General features: G+C 45.9%; 1 protein-coding gene across 6 annotated transcripts in view; it reads left to right on the forward strand.

Moving 5' to 3' along the window:
• Positions 1 to 15,743, forward strand: part of HECW1 (HECT, C2 and WW domain containing E3 ubiquitin protein ligase 1) — a 394,020-nt gene that overhangs the window by 293,254 nt on the left and 85,023 nt on the right. For all 6 annotated transcript variants that reach the window (XM_070617193.1, XM_070617192.1, XM_070617194.1 and 3 more), the window contains 4 exons: positions 3,138 to 3,288; positions 10,982 to 11,124; positions 13,169 to 13,290; positions 15,477 to 15,662. In XM_070617193.1, coding sequence (XP_070473294.1) covers positions 3,138 to 3,288; positions 10,982 to 11,124; positions 13,169 to 13,290; positions 15,477 to 15,662 — 602 coding nt within the window. The remainder of the gene's footprint in view (positions 1 to 3,137; positions 3,289 to 10,981; positions 11,125 to 13,168; positions 13,291 to 15,476; positions 15,663 to 15,743) is intronic.

Consider the following 15,743-nt stretch of genomic DNA (forward strand, 5'->3'; position numbering starts at 1 on the left):
CAGAGCAAGGAAGGGCATCTGGAACGCGTGGTGGTGGCTGGTTTGGAATTTTAAATAGGGTGGTCAGGTGGTCGTCACCGAGAAGGGAACATTTGAAGCTAGACTTAGAGGCAGTAAGGGAGTTGTCCACGCAAGTGTTGGGGAGGAAGAGCTTTCTCAGCAAGGAGAGGGGCCTGCCTGGTGGGTCCTAGGATCAGCGAGGGCACCAGTGTGTCGGGAGCAGACTTAGGAAGTGAGGAGCAGCAGGGGATGAGGTCAGGGAGATATCAGGGATACAGGTCACATAGGGCCTTTGGCTTTTACTCTGCATAAAGGGGGACATTGTAGGTTTTTGAGCAGAGAAGTGATGTTGTCTGACTTAGGTTTTAAAAGGATTCTGTGGTTGCTTTGTTGACACTCAGTTGTGAGGAGGAATGGTAGAAGCATGAGACCCAACGGAAGTTATTGCAGTGACCCAGGAGAGGAGCCATGGTGGCCTGGGCCAGGGTGGGAGCAGTGCAGATGGTGAGGAGTGGTCGGTCAGATTCTGCAAATATATTTGGTAGGTAGATTTGCTGACAGATTGGATGTGATGTGTCAGAGAAAAATAGGAGTCAAGAATGATCTCAAGAATTTTAACCTAGAAGGACAGAGTTGCCTTCAACTGAGAGGGGAAGGGAAATCTGCAGATCAAGCAGATTTGGACGGGAAAGATTGGAAGCTTGATTTTGATCCTGTTATATTTGAGATGTCATCCACGTGGTGATGTCAAGAAGGCAACTGGATGCATCAGTAAAGTTCAAGAGAAAAGCCTAGACTACAAAGATGGTATTACGTTTGTTAAAGGGGAAAAAAAGTACAATTCTGTAGGCTTTTGTTAGTATGATAACTAAAGATGACACATTCTTGGAGTCTGCATTGTTGTTAGACTTCATGGAAAATACATAATTCAGTATTTGATAGGTCCTTCAGTCACAAATGAATTGGCACCAATGAATTACTCTAACTTGCCCCAGCATTGTAAAGGTATGGTTTTCAGGCATCTGTTTGGGTATCATGGTGCCAAGTCCATCGGGACATGCTGAGGCCTGAAGTTCTATTTGGAAATTTTTTCTTTATACAATATGTGAAAGTAGATTCTTTACAAAGCAACCCAGAAAGCAGCCTTATTACCTTGAATTACACTTAGCTATTATTTCCCGAATATTTATGAATATATAATTACCACTATGCATTACAGATATTTAATATATTGACAAAAGGGCCTGTCTGTCTTGCCATCCTTTTCCATGAGTGATTTGGAAATACTTGTAGAAAGAAGTTATTATCATCGCTGCGCTATTCTCCAGTTTTTTTCCTTAGAGAATTTATGAGACTGGAGCTTTGTCTTTGAAGGAATCGTTCCTTTACTGGGGGCGCCTGAGGGCAGGAATGTGTGTGCCTCGTGGTGTGCCCTCAGGACCTGGCCTAGTTTCTAGTTCATGGTGAGCACCAAGAGGAGTTTGTTCAATCGAATCGAATAGCATGATAGTCTTCAAAGATTAGTGCTCATTCTTTGTTGGATGACAGTCGTCTTGGGTTCCAGAAAAAAACTGTCCAATTGCTACTAGTTTGGGAATCACTGAAATTTCAAAATTCTTGGATCAAGATTAATTACCTAGTATTTACACATATACACAATTTCATCATTGAGCTAATGAACATTGACAACTAAGAATTGATGACTGGATTATGTGGTGGTCAATTTTAGTCAAAACATCCTAGAATATGTTTATATGATCTGACTACATTTTTTCTTCAGATTGTCTTAGCTAAATTTGGTGGTTTCTGGTATTTCGGTTTTCATTAGGCATTATTTGGCAATTCTTCAGGTAGATGTCAGACATAAGCCATAATGTTCACAAACAGATATACTGTGCACATATAAAACCATAAATATACCAAATATATCGTTTTTCACTTAAAAATTGAGAGTTGCTATGTCATTACCTGAATGATAATTTTTCAATAGAATTGTTAATATCTGACCTACTCCCAAAAGCTATGGCTTTTCTCACTTCAAAGGCTGAATGGTTTCCCTGTGTTTGCAATCATTTTTGCATTTTCTTCTTTAATCTAACACATTTTGCAGCATAACTTTATCATGAAGCTGTTATTTCCACCACATTTTTGCCTGTGGGCTCTAAAAGCTTTGCCCATTTCTGTATGGCAGACATTGCTCTTCCATGTTAAGCTCAGATATTACTTCCAGCTCTCTCGGTTTGGAGGACTTTTTCATGCACCCCACCCCACGCCAGCGCCTACATATGTTATGTAGTGTATCACCTATGCTTCCACCTTTGAGTTTGTTGTTTTTTAAATTTGAGAAGTAAAGGAACTTTATCTTTATCTTGGGCTCCCTCTACTGTTTGGGATGATTATCAACAAAGAGCTATTGAAAAGCTTGATGTTTGTTGATAGTTGTTATTGATTTGGTTTTGTTTCGGTCAAGAGATATCTGGCAGCCACAGGTGGGTTGAATAAACACTGTGAATTTACGACTTATCAAAAGGATGATTTGAAACCCAAATCCTTCCATTTTCCCTCTCAAGAGGAATGGCAATCGATTAACTTTGCCAAGTATCAGATAGAGATCATCTAAAGTTGCGTGTACAGTACTTTAGAACTGTAGTTAAAACTAGTTTTAATACGGGGGCCATTATTCCCTCCCCAGACTCGTCGCCCTCTATCAGATTTGGCAAAGAAAGGATCCTGCAGCATCCCAGTGTCAGCTCTCACCGGAGGACATTTCCAATCTTCTAGCTGTCATTTGAGTGGCCAAGAAGATTGACAGGATGGAAATTTTTAAAGGAAGAAATAAACTAAACATTAGACTCTCTTTAGAAATTATTAGAATTTTAATGTAGGTCATATATGAGGAACCCTAGTTACTGTTTAAAATGGCCCAGCAGAGAATCTGAATCCAGTAGGCTCTTTTCTGGAATGCTCGTTCCATGCCAATGCCCCAGAAGTCATGGCAGGTGCTGGGGGCAGTGTCTGGCCTTCAGCAAGTAACCAATGGTGAGTTCTGCCTGCAGAAGACCTGGAAGTAGCGTCTGTTTCACAGGGGTCAGTAGTTTGTCCTTGATTTTTCTTTTTGCCTTTTTATTCCACGCTAGACTGGGAAGCTCGCATTGACAGCCACGGGCGGGTCTTTTATGTGGACCACGTGAACCGCACGACCACCTGGCAGCGTCCAACCGCAGCAGCCACACCCGACGGGATGCGGAGATCAGGGTCCATTCAGCAGATGGAGCAACTCAACAGGCGGTTGGTGATCAGCATGCAATGAGCTCCTAGAAACCACAGAGAAAGGAGAATGGCAGCTAAAGAAACTCTCTCTGACGCTTTCCTGCTCAGATGGTGTCAGGAGGCTGAAAAGTAATTAAGTATCTTAAGAAACCAGTTCAGAGTAGGTATTTGGAAAGCTAGATTTAGAATTTGGCGGCAGGGAACAAGCTAAGCCTGAGTGTCATTTAAAGATGGGAAATCCTCTGAACTTCTTGATGGCTTGGGCTCAAAAACAAGTGTTCTTAACCAAGCGCCCATGGGTTACCCAGGTGTTCACTGAGGACCTCCGTGTTCCATGAACCCTCCAGAAATTGTATGCAAAATTATACATGGATACACATTTTTCTGCCAGACTGGTCCATATTCATCATAAGATTCTCAAAACAGTCCAGAACTCAAACAGTTGAAAGCATTCTGAGGATAACTTCCATAGAATGCCAAAAGCTACCCGGGGAAAAACTCTCATAAGTCACTGTTTTCATGTCTACCCTGGTCCCGTAATTGCCGTATACTCAGAAATACTAATTCTTAAAAATCCTTCCTCTTAGAAATGTTTAAAAAATTTTTTTGAGAATCGTTTTGTCTAAAAACCAGACCATTACTTGTGAACTTGTAAGGATGTCAGTTTGTTCTTAACCTGCAAACGAAACCCTAAATAGCATCTCTCCCATGCTGTGAGAAAGTGTGAGCATCGTATCTGACATCTGGCTTCTTTAAGACCAGCATGGCGGCTTTGGGATACTTTGAGTAGCCGGGAATGCAAGCTACAGGCTCAGCTTCAGTTAGCGTGTTAGTACAAAGCTAAAAGAGAGGTTGAGAGGGCCTAAAAAGGATAAGAACTGGGTTTGGGGGACACACCTATTGATAGCAAATGTCCTTTGAAAGTTAACTGTATTAGCCAGAAAAAAACAAAGTGGAAAATTTAGTCCTATTAAAAGTTCATAGAGGGGCTAGCCCATGGCCAAGTGGTTGGGTTCGCGCACTCCACTTTGACGGCCCAGGGTTTCACCAGTTCAGATCCTGGGCACAGACATGGCACCGCTCATTGGGCCATGCTGAGGCGGCGTCCCACATAGAAGAACTAGAATAACCTGCAACTAGGTTATACAACTATGTACTGGGGGGCTTTGGGGAAAAGAAGAAAAAAATATTCATAGAGACCAAAAATTGAACTTCCAGTGACTGTTGTACACAGAGGTGCATGCTTTAGGTGCAAATCACTGGGACTCTTTTATTGCTTGAGCATTTGGAGTTTATTTGCTTTCCATTTTTCCCTGTCACTAGCCATAAAGGATTTTCATTGGCAGCATATTTCTCCACTATGATTCCTGTAGAAGGAAAGCATATTACAAGGAACAACTTGTGATAATTCAGTTTTATTAGATATGAAAGCACCAAAAATCCCTGAGAGAGTCCTTTCATGGTGAGTGCGCCAAAACTCCGATAATAAAAATGGAGCGGGGCCAGCCAGGTGGCACAGCGGTTAAATTTGCATGTTCCACTTCTGTGGCCTGGGGTTCGCTGATTCGGATCCCAGGTGCGGACATGGCACCGCTTGGCAAGCCATGCTGTGCCGGGTGTCCCACATATAAAAAGTAGAGGAAGATGGGCACAGATGTTAGCTCAGGGCCAGTCTTCCTCAGCAAAACGAGGAGGATTGATGGCAGATGTTAGCTCAGGGCTAATCTTCCTCAAAAAAAAAAAATGGAGAGAGCACAGCAAGCTCATCTTACATAGAGACAGAGTTGAGATTCCACAGGCAAAAGAGCTTCTAAGTCTGTCTTGCCAGAATGGATAAGCTGAAGTTGTTTCACAGACTAAGACATAGGGAGAGCATCATGAGGCTGTGTCTGTGAGAAGCGATGTTTGGACACTAAAACAGAACAGTCAGTCGGAAGCAGAAGTAAGCACCTTGACCTATGACATGAAAATCCATGAAAGTTCATGGTGTTCAGGTTGTATAATATAAAAATTATACAACTGCATCCTGAAGCAGGCCTCCAAGAGAAGTTTTGCAAGCTTGGATCTGTAAATTCCCGTGGCCTCCAGTGGAGCTGAACTCACTGAGAGAGGCAGCTGGGGTTTGCTGAATAGGAAGCTGTGTTTGCTGCATCCGTCTGGACAGATAAAAAGAAAAGAAATTCAGTGATTTGAGAAAGTGCTTATTTCTCATGAGAAAACCTACCTAGGGAAGGTCAGATAACCGTGAGATAAGCATCCAGGCTCCTCAGGACTTATTTTAACCATTGCTTCCAAGTAGTTAACGTTTTTCAGTGATTTGGCATGATAACAGCAGCCACGAAAGCCAGTCTTTTATCCATCTCACATGTGATCACACGCAGGGCTCGTTTTTTGATAACCTGCAGCTGTTGGGAGAAATTTACAAGGATCACTGTCCCACAGCAAAACGGAAATATTTCTCAGTGTTGCAGGGAGTTTCCTTTCACTCCTGACAGGCTGAAAATCAAACGTGCTCGTGCAAGGAGACGCCCACTGAGAAATGCAAAGTGCACAAAAGCAATGCATGGTGACCGCATTCAAACTCGGCCACCTCCCACGCACAGCACACTTGTCTTGGCCTTTATGGCTCTGCCACATGTTCCCACCGCAGGGAAGTCCTTCATGCCTGCCTTCCACCTGGTACACTTCTCATGCTGCAAAGGCCCAATGCAGGTGCATGTGCCCCCTGAAACCTTCCAGAACCCTCCACACTGAGCCACACTGCCTCCTCTACAACCCGTGAGTGGTCTAGTGCCTGACTCTGGAACAGTCCTTCCCTTTCTACCTTATTCTTCTGTGTACGCCTCCCAATGCCTGGTACGGGGCCAGATTTAACAGGACTCAGGGCAAGACTGTTTCCCATGTTAATTTCTACACTTTCAGGATATCCTGAATTAACTAACTCCACTTTCACAAATATTTATTGAGCAAGCAGAAAATATAAATATGTATTCTCATTTTAAACAATCAATTAAAATTTGATCTTTTAGTTATTTGGATAAAGCTATTATAATATTAAGAGAAATGGAAGTTTTAAATAGGAAAAAAATGATCGATAATCCTACTACCCCAAGGTTTAGCTTTTTAAAAAATTCATCTATCTTTGATTTTCATAGACCTGCACAGTCCTTACATAGTTATGATAATATATAGTTTTATATTCATTTTTCACTTACTACCCTGTAAGCATTTTCATATCGCCACATCATCTTAAGATGATCCTTTAGATGGTTGTATACTACTCCATTGAATGGATATAATTTAGTAACTTAATTTGCCCTTAGTTTGGATGTTTTGCTTATTGCTTTGTATCACCATTTTTGAGAAGGCCCAAGGGCCTGTTCAATATGAAGATTGTGTTACAGAGGGTGTTTCCTTAGGGCCGGATTCCCAGAAGGACAGGCCAAGGGCAGTCACTGTGGTTTTGGTATTTGCTATCAATGCGTAAATGTGTTCTAAAATGATTCTGGGGGTTCGCTGTGCCAACAACAACAGCATCACTTCCGTCGCATCTTCTGGTTGGTTTCTGCTGACTGAGTTGGTGCTCCTGCTGTTTTGGGGCGTCTTACATCGCTCTTCTTGGACGGAAGGTCAACTTTTGCTTCCAGGAGCTTCTCTTTTACCAATCGCAGCTCCTCCCACGAGACTCGTCTCTTCTTGGACCTTGGTTGTTTGCTTTGGTTTGGTTCGGCTTGGTTTTCAAAGGTTTCATTTTTCTTTTTTGGCTTGTGTGTGTGTGTGTGTGTGTGTGTGTGTGTGTGTCCATTTACAGGTTAGATTTTCCGGCAGACCTTCTTACCAATTTCCATAAACTCTTTACATAATATAAATATTTAACCTTTTGCTGCAAAAAAAAATAAATAAATAAAACCTCGTGAGGGAGGAGATTGAAGGACAATTCTTGATGAAATAGAAGGGAACCAGCGTTTGACCCCTGTCTCATCTTTAAAGCAGAGTGAGCCCATGAGGCTGCAGTCTTGCCCTCACTGGGTGATCCCTCCAAAATCACTGTGTGTCCCGCTTCTTTGAAACTGCGCCTGCACTTCAGTGAAGATCAGGGTGGGCCCTGACACCTGGGATGGGAGACTGTTAACTCAGTTGGGTGTGAGATAACCAAGGTCCAGCTGAGGACATGTGAGGTTGTGACACTGCTGGCATCTTCATCATCCAATAAGATCGCATTTACTCTTAAAATCTCTTCTGTGGTCACTACACTTTGGGAGGAAAAGAGAGGCTACAATTTGACCTTCCTCTAAGCCCTGTTCTTAGAAGGTACTTATTGCTGGAACAAACCACCCCAAACTTAGTGGCATAAAATCAATAATAATTTTTATTATCATTATTATTACTATCATCATTTCTCATGGTTCTGGGTTGACTAGGTCCAGCAAGGCAGTTCTCTCTCAGGGTATCTTGTGATTATGTAGGGTGGACACTCATATCTGGAGGTTGATGCTGGCCATTGTTTAGGTCTCTGCTGTGACTGTCAGCCAGAATGCATACACGTGGACTTTCCATGTGGCCTGGGCTTCTTCACAGCACAGCCACTGTGTTCCATCCCAAACTGTCACTTCCATTATCCTCCCTTCGTCAAGGTAGCCACAAGACCTTCTCCAATTCAAGGGGAGGGGATGTTGATTCTGCCTCTTAATAGAGTAGTAAGGTTCTGAAAGAGCATGTGGGACTAAAAATATTGTGGAGCCTTTTTTGGAAAATGCAGCCTGCCATGAGCTGTTTAGGGAAACCTCCTGACAGCAGCTTCCTTGGTCTTTGGCAAACCCAGTCCCCCCCACCCCACGGTCAAGGTGACACACTTAGGCAGCTTCTCACTGGCCTGCTCTGTGCCTCCCACCATGGCAGCCTGCCCTGAGTTCCCGCAGGGAGAACATAATAGACAGCTATCCTTCCTCTTCCTCACAGCCTCCCTCCCACAGACCTGCGAGGTCATCAATAAACACACGTGTTTCGGTCTGTAATTCTCTGCTCATCCCTGTCCTCTTCCACGTTTTCACAGGAATGCCTCGCGGTAACTGCCGCGGGCACAGGGGTCTTCTGCAAGGTGTCAGCAGTGAGTGGCTGAGTCTTTCTAGATAAAGTAATACATAAAGAAAGCCCCAGGCCAGTGATTCTTAAACCAAGCTGCAGTTAATACTACGGGAACTTGTTAGAAATGCACGTTTCAATTTTGCTTCAATTTCTGTAATTCTAACAGTCACCCAGATGATTCTCTTACAACCTAGAGACCACACTTGGGAAAAAATTCCTCTTTAAGGTCAAGGAAAGAGATACGGGTCTTCAGAAACCCTGCCACAGCAGACCTGGCCTGTGTAATGGTGCATGCCGCGGGGCCCCCATCTCGGGTTGCACTTGGAGCCCCAGTTGTCACTGCTGCCTGGACTCTTGCCTTCCTCCTTCTCTTTACACCCGTTCTTCCACGCTCACATCTCTCTCCTGAGCACAAGACCCATCCAGCAGTGTTCCCGGGCTGTCACTTGCATGATCTTAAGGACTTCCGAGTCAGCATGTCCAAATCCACACCCAAATCTTCCCTCCCCACCTGTCTGTCCTCCCGTGTGCTCATTGTCAGTGTTGGCGCTTCCACCTGCCTGGTCTAGGCAGACGCCATGAATTCACAGTTGTATCCTCCCCCTTGTTAACCTCCATACCCAGTCCGGCCCCAAATCCTGTTGAGTCTACGTGTAAAATTATTACAAATCCTGGGGCCATCCCCGTGGCCGAGTGGTTAAGTTTATGCGCTCCGCTTCAGCAGCCCAGGATTTCACCGGTTCGGATCCTGGGTGCAGACATGGCAGCGCTCATCAGGCCATGCTGAGGTGGCATCCCACATGCCACAACTAGAAGGACCCACAGCTAAAAATGTACAACTATGTACCAGGGGGCTTTGGGGAGAAAAAGGAAAAATAGAATCTTTAAAAAAAAATTATTACAAATTCTGCCACCAGATATCTCTTGCATTCGGCCCATTCTTCCATTCCTGCTGTGCCTTGAGGAAAAGGGAAGCTGAATTCTTATCAAGTTGCCTGGATAGGCGGAGAGACATTAGGCACAACAGAGGTCAGAGGAGGGGTAAGGGGGTGACTATCAGGAGTGAAGGAAGAACAGAGCAAAGAGGAACAAGACAGCTGAATATCTGCCTACAAAAATACAGTGTGAATTGGACAGAGCAGCCTCTCAAGGGCAGGGAGATTTAAATTTCTGTGAGTATTTTGCTGGCAGATATAGGTGATCTTAGTGTCCCTCCAGTATGTGGGCACCCTCCCTGCAAGCAGCAGGATCCACCACCCCTGCCTGGGTCCAGGCCGTTAGCATCTCCAGCCTGGACTGTTGCAGTAGTTCCTAGCTGCTGTCCCCAGCTCCAGGCTCTTCTCCTCCAGTGCATCCTCCACACAGGTGGGGGTCATCATTCTCAGTGTCTAGCTGGCCCTGTCTCTCTGTTTCAGCGGATACCCAACCCCTACAGCCGTGGTTCTCAAAGTCGGTCCGTGGACCAGCAGCATCACCTGGGAATTAGTTAGAAATGCAAATTCTTGCCTCCTGCCCACCCCAGACCTACTTAATCAGAGATTCTGGGGGCAGGGCTGGGAAGGCTGTGATTTAACAAGCCCTGCGGGTGATTCTGATGCAGCCCAAGGAGGAGAACCTGTGCCTAGAGAATAACATCCAAACTGCTGCGGGGACGTCCTGCCAGGTGCCCCCCGCCTCCCTCTCTCTGCTCTCCTAGCACCGCCCGAGTCCTGATGCCACCACCAAGCTTCTCAGAGTTCTCCAAGGGTGAACTCTTCTGCGCATGTGATCTTCTCTGTTGTGGCCCTACACGCTCCCCAACCAGTTCGCACTCTGACTTCAAAATGCATACACCGTAGGTGTCTCCTGGTCTATTCACGCGCCTCTTTACACATCCAGGACGCATCGCTAGTGTTCCGGTTTACGTGCCATTCCCCTCTTTGTTCCGTCTTGACTGCGTGTGTTCACAGGGCGAGATCATATTCGAGGCTTCTCTTTCATCTGGAAGTCTGACACAGAGCCTGGGCATGTTGGAAGAGTCAGTAAATATTTCATAAGTACCTGGTGAGGTGACCGACTGGCTAATCAACTGAGTAAATCCCCAATTTGGGAAGAAAACTAAAATGAACCTTCAAATAAGCAGAAGACGTTTATTTGTCTGTCAGCATGCTTCTAGTGTGTAATATTTCCACAACGCCTGTCAGTCATATCAGTTACCTGTCAAATAAAAATAAATGAGTAGAACTATTATTCTAGTTTGTAGACATTACAATGATGTGGAGGTGATTTGATATTTTCATTCTAATGTTTTCAGTTACTTCCCCCACACAGTTATTCTAGACTTAGCCTGATTTTGTTTCATGCAGGGCAGAGGCTGTATTTTGTGACTAGTTATTATTTGTGTTGATTTTTTTAAAGTTACCGTACTTGAAACTCATCATAGCTCGCAAAACAAAAAAAAAGTCAGATCATCCAGAGATACTTGTCTTGCTAAGTGTTTGGGTATCTTGTGGGAATTTAAGCATTTCTTTCCTGACATTCAAGACAATTCTTTACAGACTTCCCCAGTTATCTGATTCAGAGCATCAGCCCCCCACAAGACAACGAACAAAAGTTAACTCCTGTCTTTCCGTTTTCCGACGCAAAGGTATCAAAATATTCAGCGAACCATTGCAACAGAGAGGCCTGAAGAAGATTCTGGCAGCCAGAGTTGTGAGCAAGTCCCAGCTGGAGGCAGCGGAGGAGGTGGCGGGAGTGACTCAGAGGCCGAAACTTCTCAGTCGAGCTTAGGTATGGGAGGAGGGGTCCCCAGACTCCTGGGATGGCATCCAGTGGCAGTGTGACAGCGCATACCAGCATCTCGCCCTACCTCGTGGGGTGGCACCACGCCCTGGGGTATGGGTAGCAGTGGAATGGACAAGGTCGGGGCGGAGGAGAAAGAGCTGGTGCCAGGAGGGTAAACACAAGTTTCCCACAGGGAACATAGAGAAGTGGATTCACAGTGAAGAGAACTTGTACATCAAGGCAATTTTTTCAGTGGCTTAATCATTTCTTAAGTGAATTGATTTGTTGGTGTCCTAAGGATTTTCCACTTATAAATAAAACATGCAATAAAAATTTACTGTCTAGGGGCCGGCACAGTGGCTTAGTGGTTAAGTTCAGCCTTTTCCACTTCATAGGCCTGGGGTTCATGGGTTGGGATCCTGGGTACGGACCTACACACCACTCATCAAGCCATGCTGTGGCGGCATCCCACATACAAAATAGGGGAAAATTGGCACAGATATTAGCTCAGGCACAATCTTCCTCAAGCAGAAAGAGGAGGGTTGGCAACAGATGTTAGTTCAGGACCTATCTTCCACGCCAAAAAAAATTTACAGTCTACCTCAAAGGAGCCATGTAATAACATGAGGAATAATTACTCGTTTGCATTTAGAATAAAATCGGTTCCCCCAGAGGGAGGAACCTGGGAGTAAAGAGATTTTGCAGTGGGTTTATGGTCATGTATGCCACCCTAGAGCATTTTTCCCAAATCCCCTAGGCATCCACTAGGGGCCTGGTTTTCATTTCTTTGGATCTGCCTGTGTGGAACTCAGATGAGAATGCTCAAAAGACACTGAGACTGGCTCCTGCTTTTTATACCTGTAATAACATAAAATTATCACAGTGACATCCTAATAAACCACTTTTTTTTAAATTGGGTTAAATGATGGCAGAGTGAAGTCTCGGAGACGAGTCTGAGCCAGCAGCGTGTGCCTCCAGTCCTGCCGGGCCTCTGCGGTCCACAGCAATGCAGACAAGTGACATTTTCAAGCACTCTCTTAGATTCACATACACAGTTCCACCAACAATTTTAATTGCCTCTGTTCTATTCATTTTACCAGATATACTAACTAAACTGACTAGTTTAGCTTTTTCTGTTATTAATTTCTTTGTTTGACCTCTGAGAGAGTTATGGTAAAGTGGTCATTAGAAACATGAGGAAAAAAGGAAGAGAAAATTTATTTCTGGGTTCAGTATTGGATCCGTTGGCCTTTGCTATGTGATAAACCATCCCCAAGTTCAGTAGCTTTAAATCACAGCCATGCATTTATCCCACGGTCCTGCAGGTGGGCAGTCTGAGCACAGCTCCACTGGGTGACTCCTCAGGACGCCAGTGGGCTCACACGTGTGTCTCTGGTCAACTGTGGAATCAGCCCAGGCCCGGTGGGCCTGAGATGGCCTCAGCTGGAGTGGCTTGTCCCTGCTCCCCATGGCTTCTCGTCTTGTACCAGGCTAGCCCAAGCTTGTTCTCACAGTGAGAGAGAGAGGGAGTGGGGACACACAGGCCTCTCAGAACCTTGGCTGAGAACCCGCACATTGTCACCTCTGCCAGATTCTGTTGGTTGAAGCAAGGCATGAGGCTAGGGCAATTCAACAAGAGGAGAAGCCGCGAAGTCCCATGCAGCTGCGTGTGGCTGTGGGGAGGGGAAGAATTATGGCTCTTTCTGCAAACAATCTTTCATGGCTGTGGTTGGCAACTTGTAAAGAAAATAAGAAAAAAGTCGTTGGGATAAACGGGAGGTGTTCAAGGACCTGAGCCTAACTGAAGTTCTGTGATAACATTCCTGGGAAAGAATGATTCTTGACTGACAGCCCAAAGTGATGTGACATCTGCTCGTATCCCTATGATACCAGGTTGGATGACTGTGACACCTGGTCATAGCACTGTTAAAAACAGCAGTCCCCTCCAACCGTGTAGGCGAAGGCTTGTGTGCTGCTGATGCAGAGAGAGGCACTGTGTTTGGAATGCCTTTTCCCAATGCGCTCTGTTGCTCTGCTTCACTTGTTTCAGATCTGAGGAGAGAAGGCTCGCTCTCTCCAGTGAACTCACAGAAGATCACCTTGCTGCTACAGTCGCCAGCAGTCAAGTTCATCACCAACCCCGAGTTCTTCACTGTACTGCACGCCAATTATGTGAGTGCTCCCAAACGCACAGGGAGCCCGTCCTGGCTCCGCCAAGACCCAGAACTCAGCTTTGCAAGGTCATTGGATAGATTCAAGAGGGTAGCATTTTAACCCAGACGAGAAAAAGAAAGATGGTTTGGTCCACTCATTTTACTCTCTGTAAGTCTCCCCACCAAGGGGAAAAGCTGGATTTGGAAATGCTGTTGCCTCTTCAGGTTTTTGTCAGGCTCCAATGTGTTAATGTCAGTGAAAGTGCCTTTGGAAACAAATGCGTGTTTTTATTATTGGTATTATTTTCAGAGAACAAGATTATGAAGTTGACAGATTCCCTTCGGCCTGAGTCATCTTATAAAATCACTTTCATTAAAGAAATTTTAAAATAGATTTCTCCCAGGTAAATAACTGGGTTTCCTTTTATTATAATTGGCTTTTCAAATATCATGCTTAAGGTAAATTTGATGTGATTTCTACATATGTAGTTTTTCATTTCTTTTGGTATTTTCGAGAAAGCAGTGACATGATATCGTTATATTCATTAATTCTTTCATTCGACAAACATTTTCTGCGGTGCAGGCCCAGATCTGGTGCTGGAGTCACAAAGACAGAGTAGGGTCACACTTAAACAGCAGGAGCTCCCCGTTTTGTGGAGCCACAGCTGTGTGAAAAGACGAGTCAGACGTGACAGGACAGGGCCTGACCACAGCGAGAAACCAAATGCTCTGGACACACAGGAGATGGACACCAGGGGGCGTTCCTGAGGGAGCAACTGCTGAATTGGGTCTTGAGGGTTGAAAGTGGGTGGGGAAGCAGTCCCAGGCAGAGGGAGAAGGGGACAGCAGTGAAGGGGTGCGGAGTTTGAGTCCCGTGGGGCTGGAGTGTGGTGACAGAAAGAGGTGGGAGGAGAGCTCGACAACAAGTAGCAAAACGCCTGTAAGTCAGGGCGGGAGGCTGGATCTCCCGCAGGAGACAGCAGGAACCCTCTGCAGGCTGGGGTGTTGGTCAGAAATGAGCAGGGCGTTTGCTGAAGCGTTTTCTGTGGGAGAAATGTGGAGAGAGATGGGGGGGAGGGGGGGAGCTAAGACCAAAGACTGAGTCAACCACTCCCATGAAAGATGATCAAGGTCTGCCCTATGGAAGGGGCTGGGAGCAAGGAAAGGAGAGACTCAGTTCAGGAGATATTTCTGCATAGAACTGATAGTGTTTGGAACCGCCGTGATCAAGTTGGGACAGGAGATGAAGACTCAAGAAAGTCTGAGTCCTTTCTGCTCTGGGCACACTGTGTCTCCTGTAAGCAGGGGCAGGAGTTTGATTAGGTGTCGGAGGCTGTGGCTAGGGGAGGAGAGACCAGTTTTTAAAGAGTTATACTTGAGAAGTCTCTGGAACATCCAGTGGTTGGACCCAGCGCAGCTGCCCAGTGGTGCAGGTCTGGGTCATGCAGGGGGACAAGGATGGCAGATATGGATGCCCTCAGCATGGACAGCAGATGGCCCTGGACTGGCAGAAGCCACTGCGCCAGCCCACTCTGGCTGTGAGCAGCCATTCTTTTCACCACACACACACACACAGACACACACACACACACACACACACACACATACACATACCGGCCCCATGTACCATAAAATTATCATTTGGCACAATTAGAAACTCCTGCAACTTTCTTTGTTTCTTCTCATCCCCCAACCCCTCCACACACCAAAGTTTCTACATAGGATTCAAAGGAGGGACAGACCTCTGAAGTCCAGCCTTAAATTCCCAGGGACCCTAAATTAATACTCCCTATTATAGACAGACAAGAGGAGCAAGGGCCGCCCTGTGCAGTCAGAGAAGGAACCGTGGAGCAGAGAGAGGAGCTATGCTCAGAGAGGTAGAGGGAGGCTCAGGAGAGCCCAGCGCCACTGCTGAGACAGAGGGAGGATGGGGAGGGAGGGGAGGCTTTGAGATGTACGGGGAGGTTGACGGTCTCCAAGGCTGCCCAGCAGCCGGTAGAGTTGGGATCGCGAACAAGTTCATGTGTGTTTGCCGTGTGCGTTTCCTTCTTGAGCAAGATCTCCACTTCTGAGGCCTCCCTCTCAAGGCTCGCATGAAATCGCTGTGTAGCAATCACATCACATCATGTTAACATGCTCAAAGTGTGCGTGGTCTGTTTTTCCAAACCCCCCACCCCCTACCCCAATCGGCCCTGCCCATCTCAGAGTGCCTACCGAGTCTTCACCAGTAGCACCTGCTTAAAGCACATGATTCTGAAAGTCCGGCGGGATGCGCGCAATTTCGAACGCTACCAGCACAACCGGGACTTGGTGAATTTCATCAACATGTTCGCAGACACGCGGCTGGAGTTGCCCCGGGGCTGGGAGATCAAAACGGACCAGCAGGGAAAGGTGAGCGTGACGGCTGTGTGGGCCTTTCATGCAACAGGCTGTTTCCCTGAAGGTGGGAGAGTCAGGAGGGAGGTTGGTGAG

This window comes from Equus przewalskii, chromosome 4 (genome assembly GCF_037783145.1).
Source record: "Equus przewalskii isolate Varuska chromosome 4, EquPr2, whole genome shotgun sequence".
NCBI classification, from domain to species: domain Eukaryota; kingdom Metazoa; phylum Chordata; class Mammalia; order Perissodactyla; family Equidae; genus Equus; species Equus przewalskii.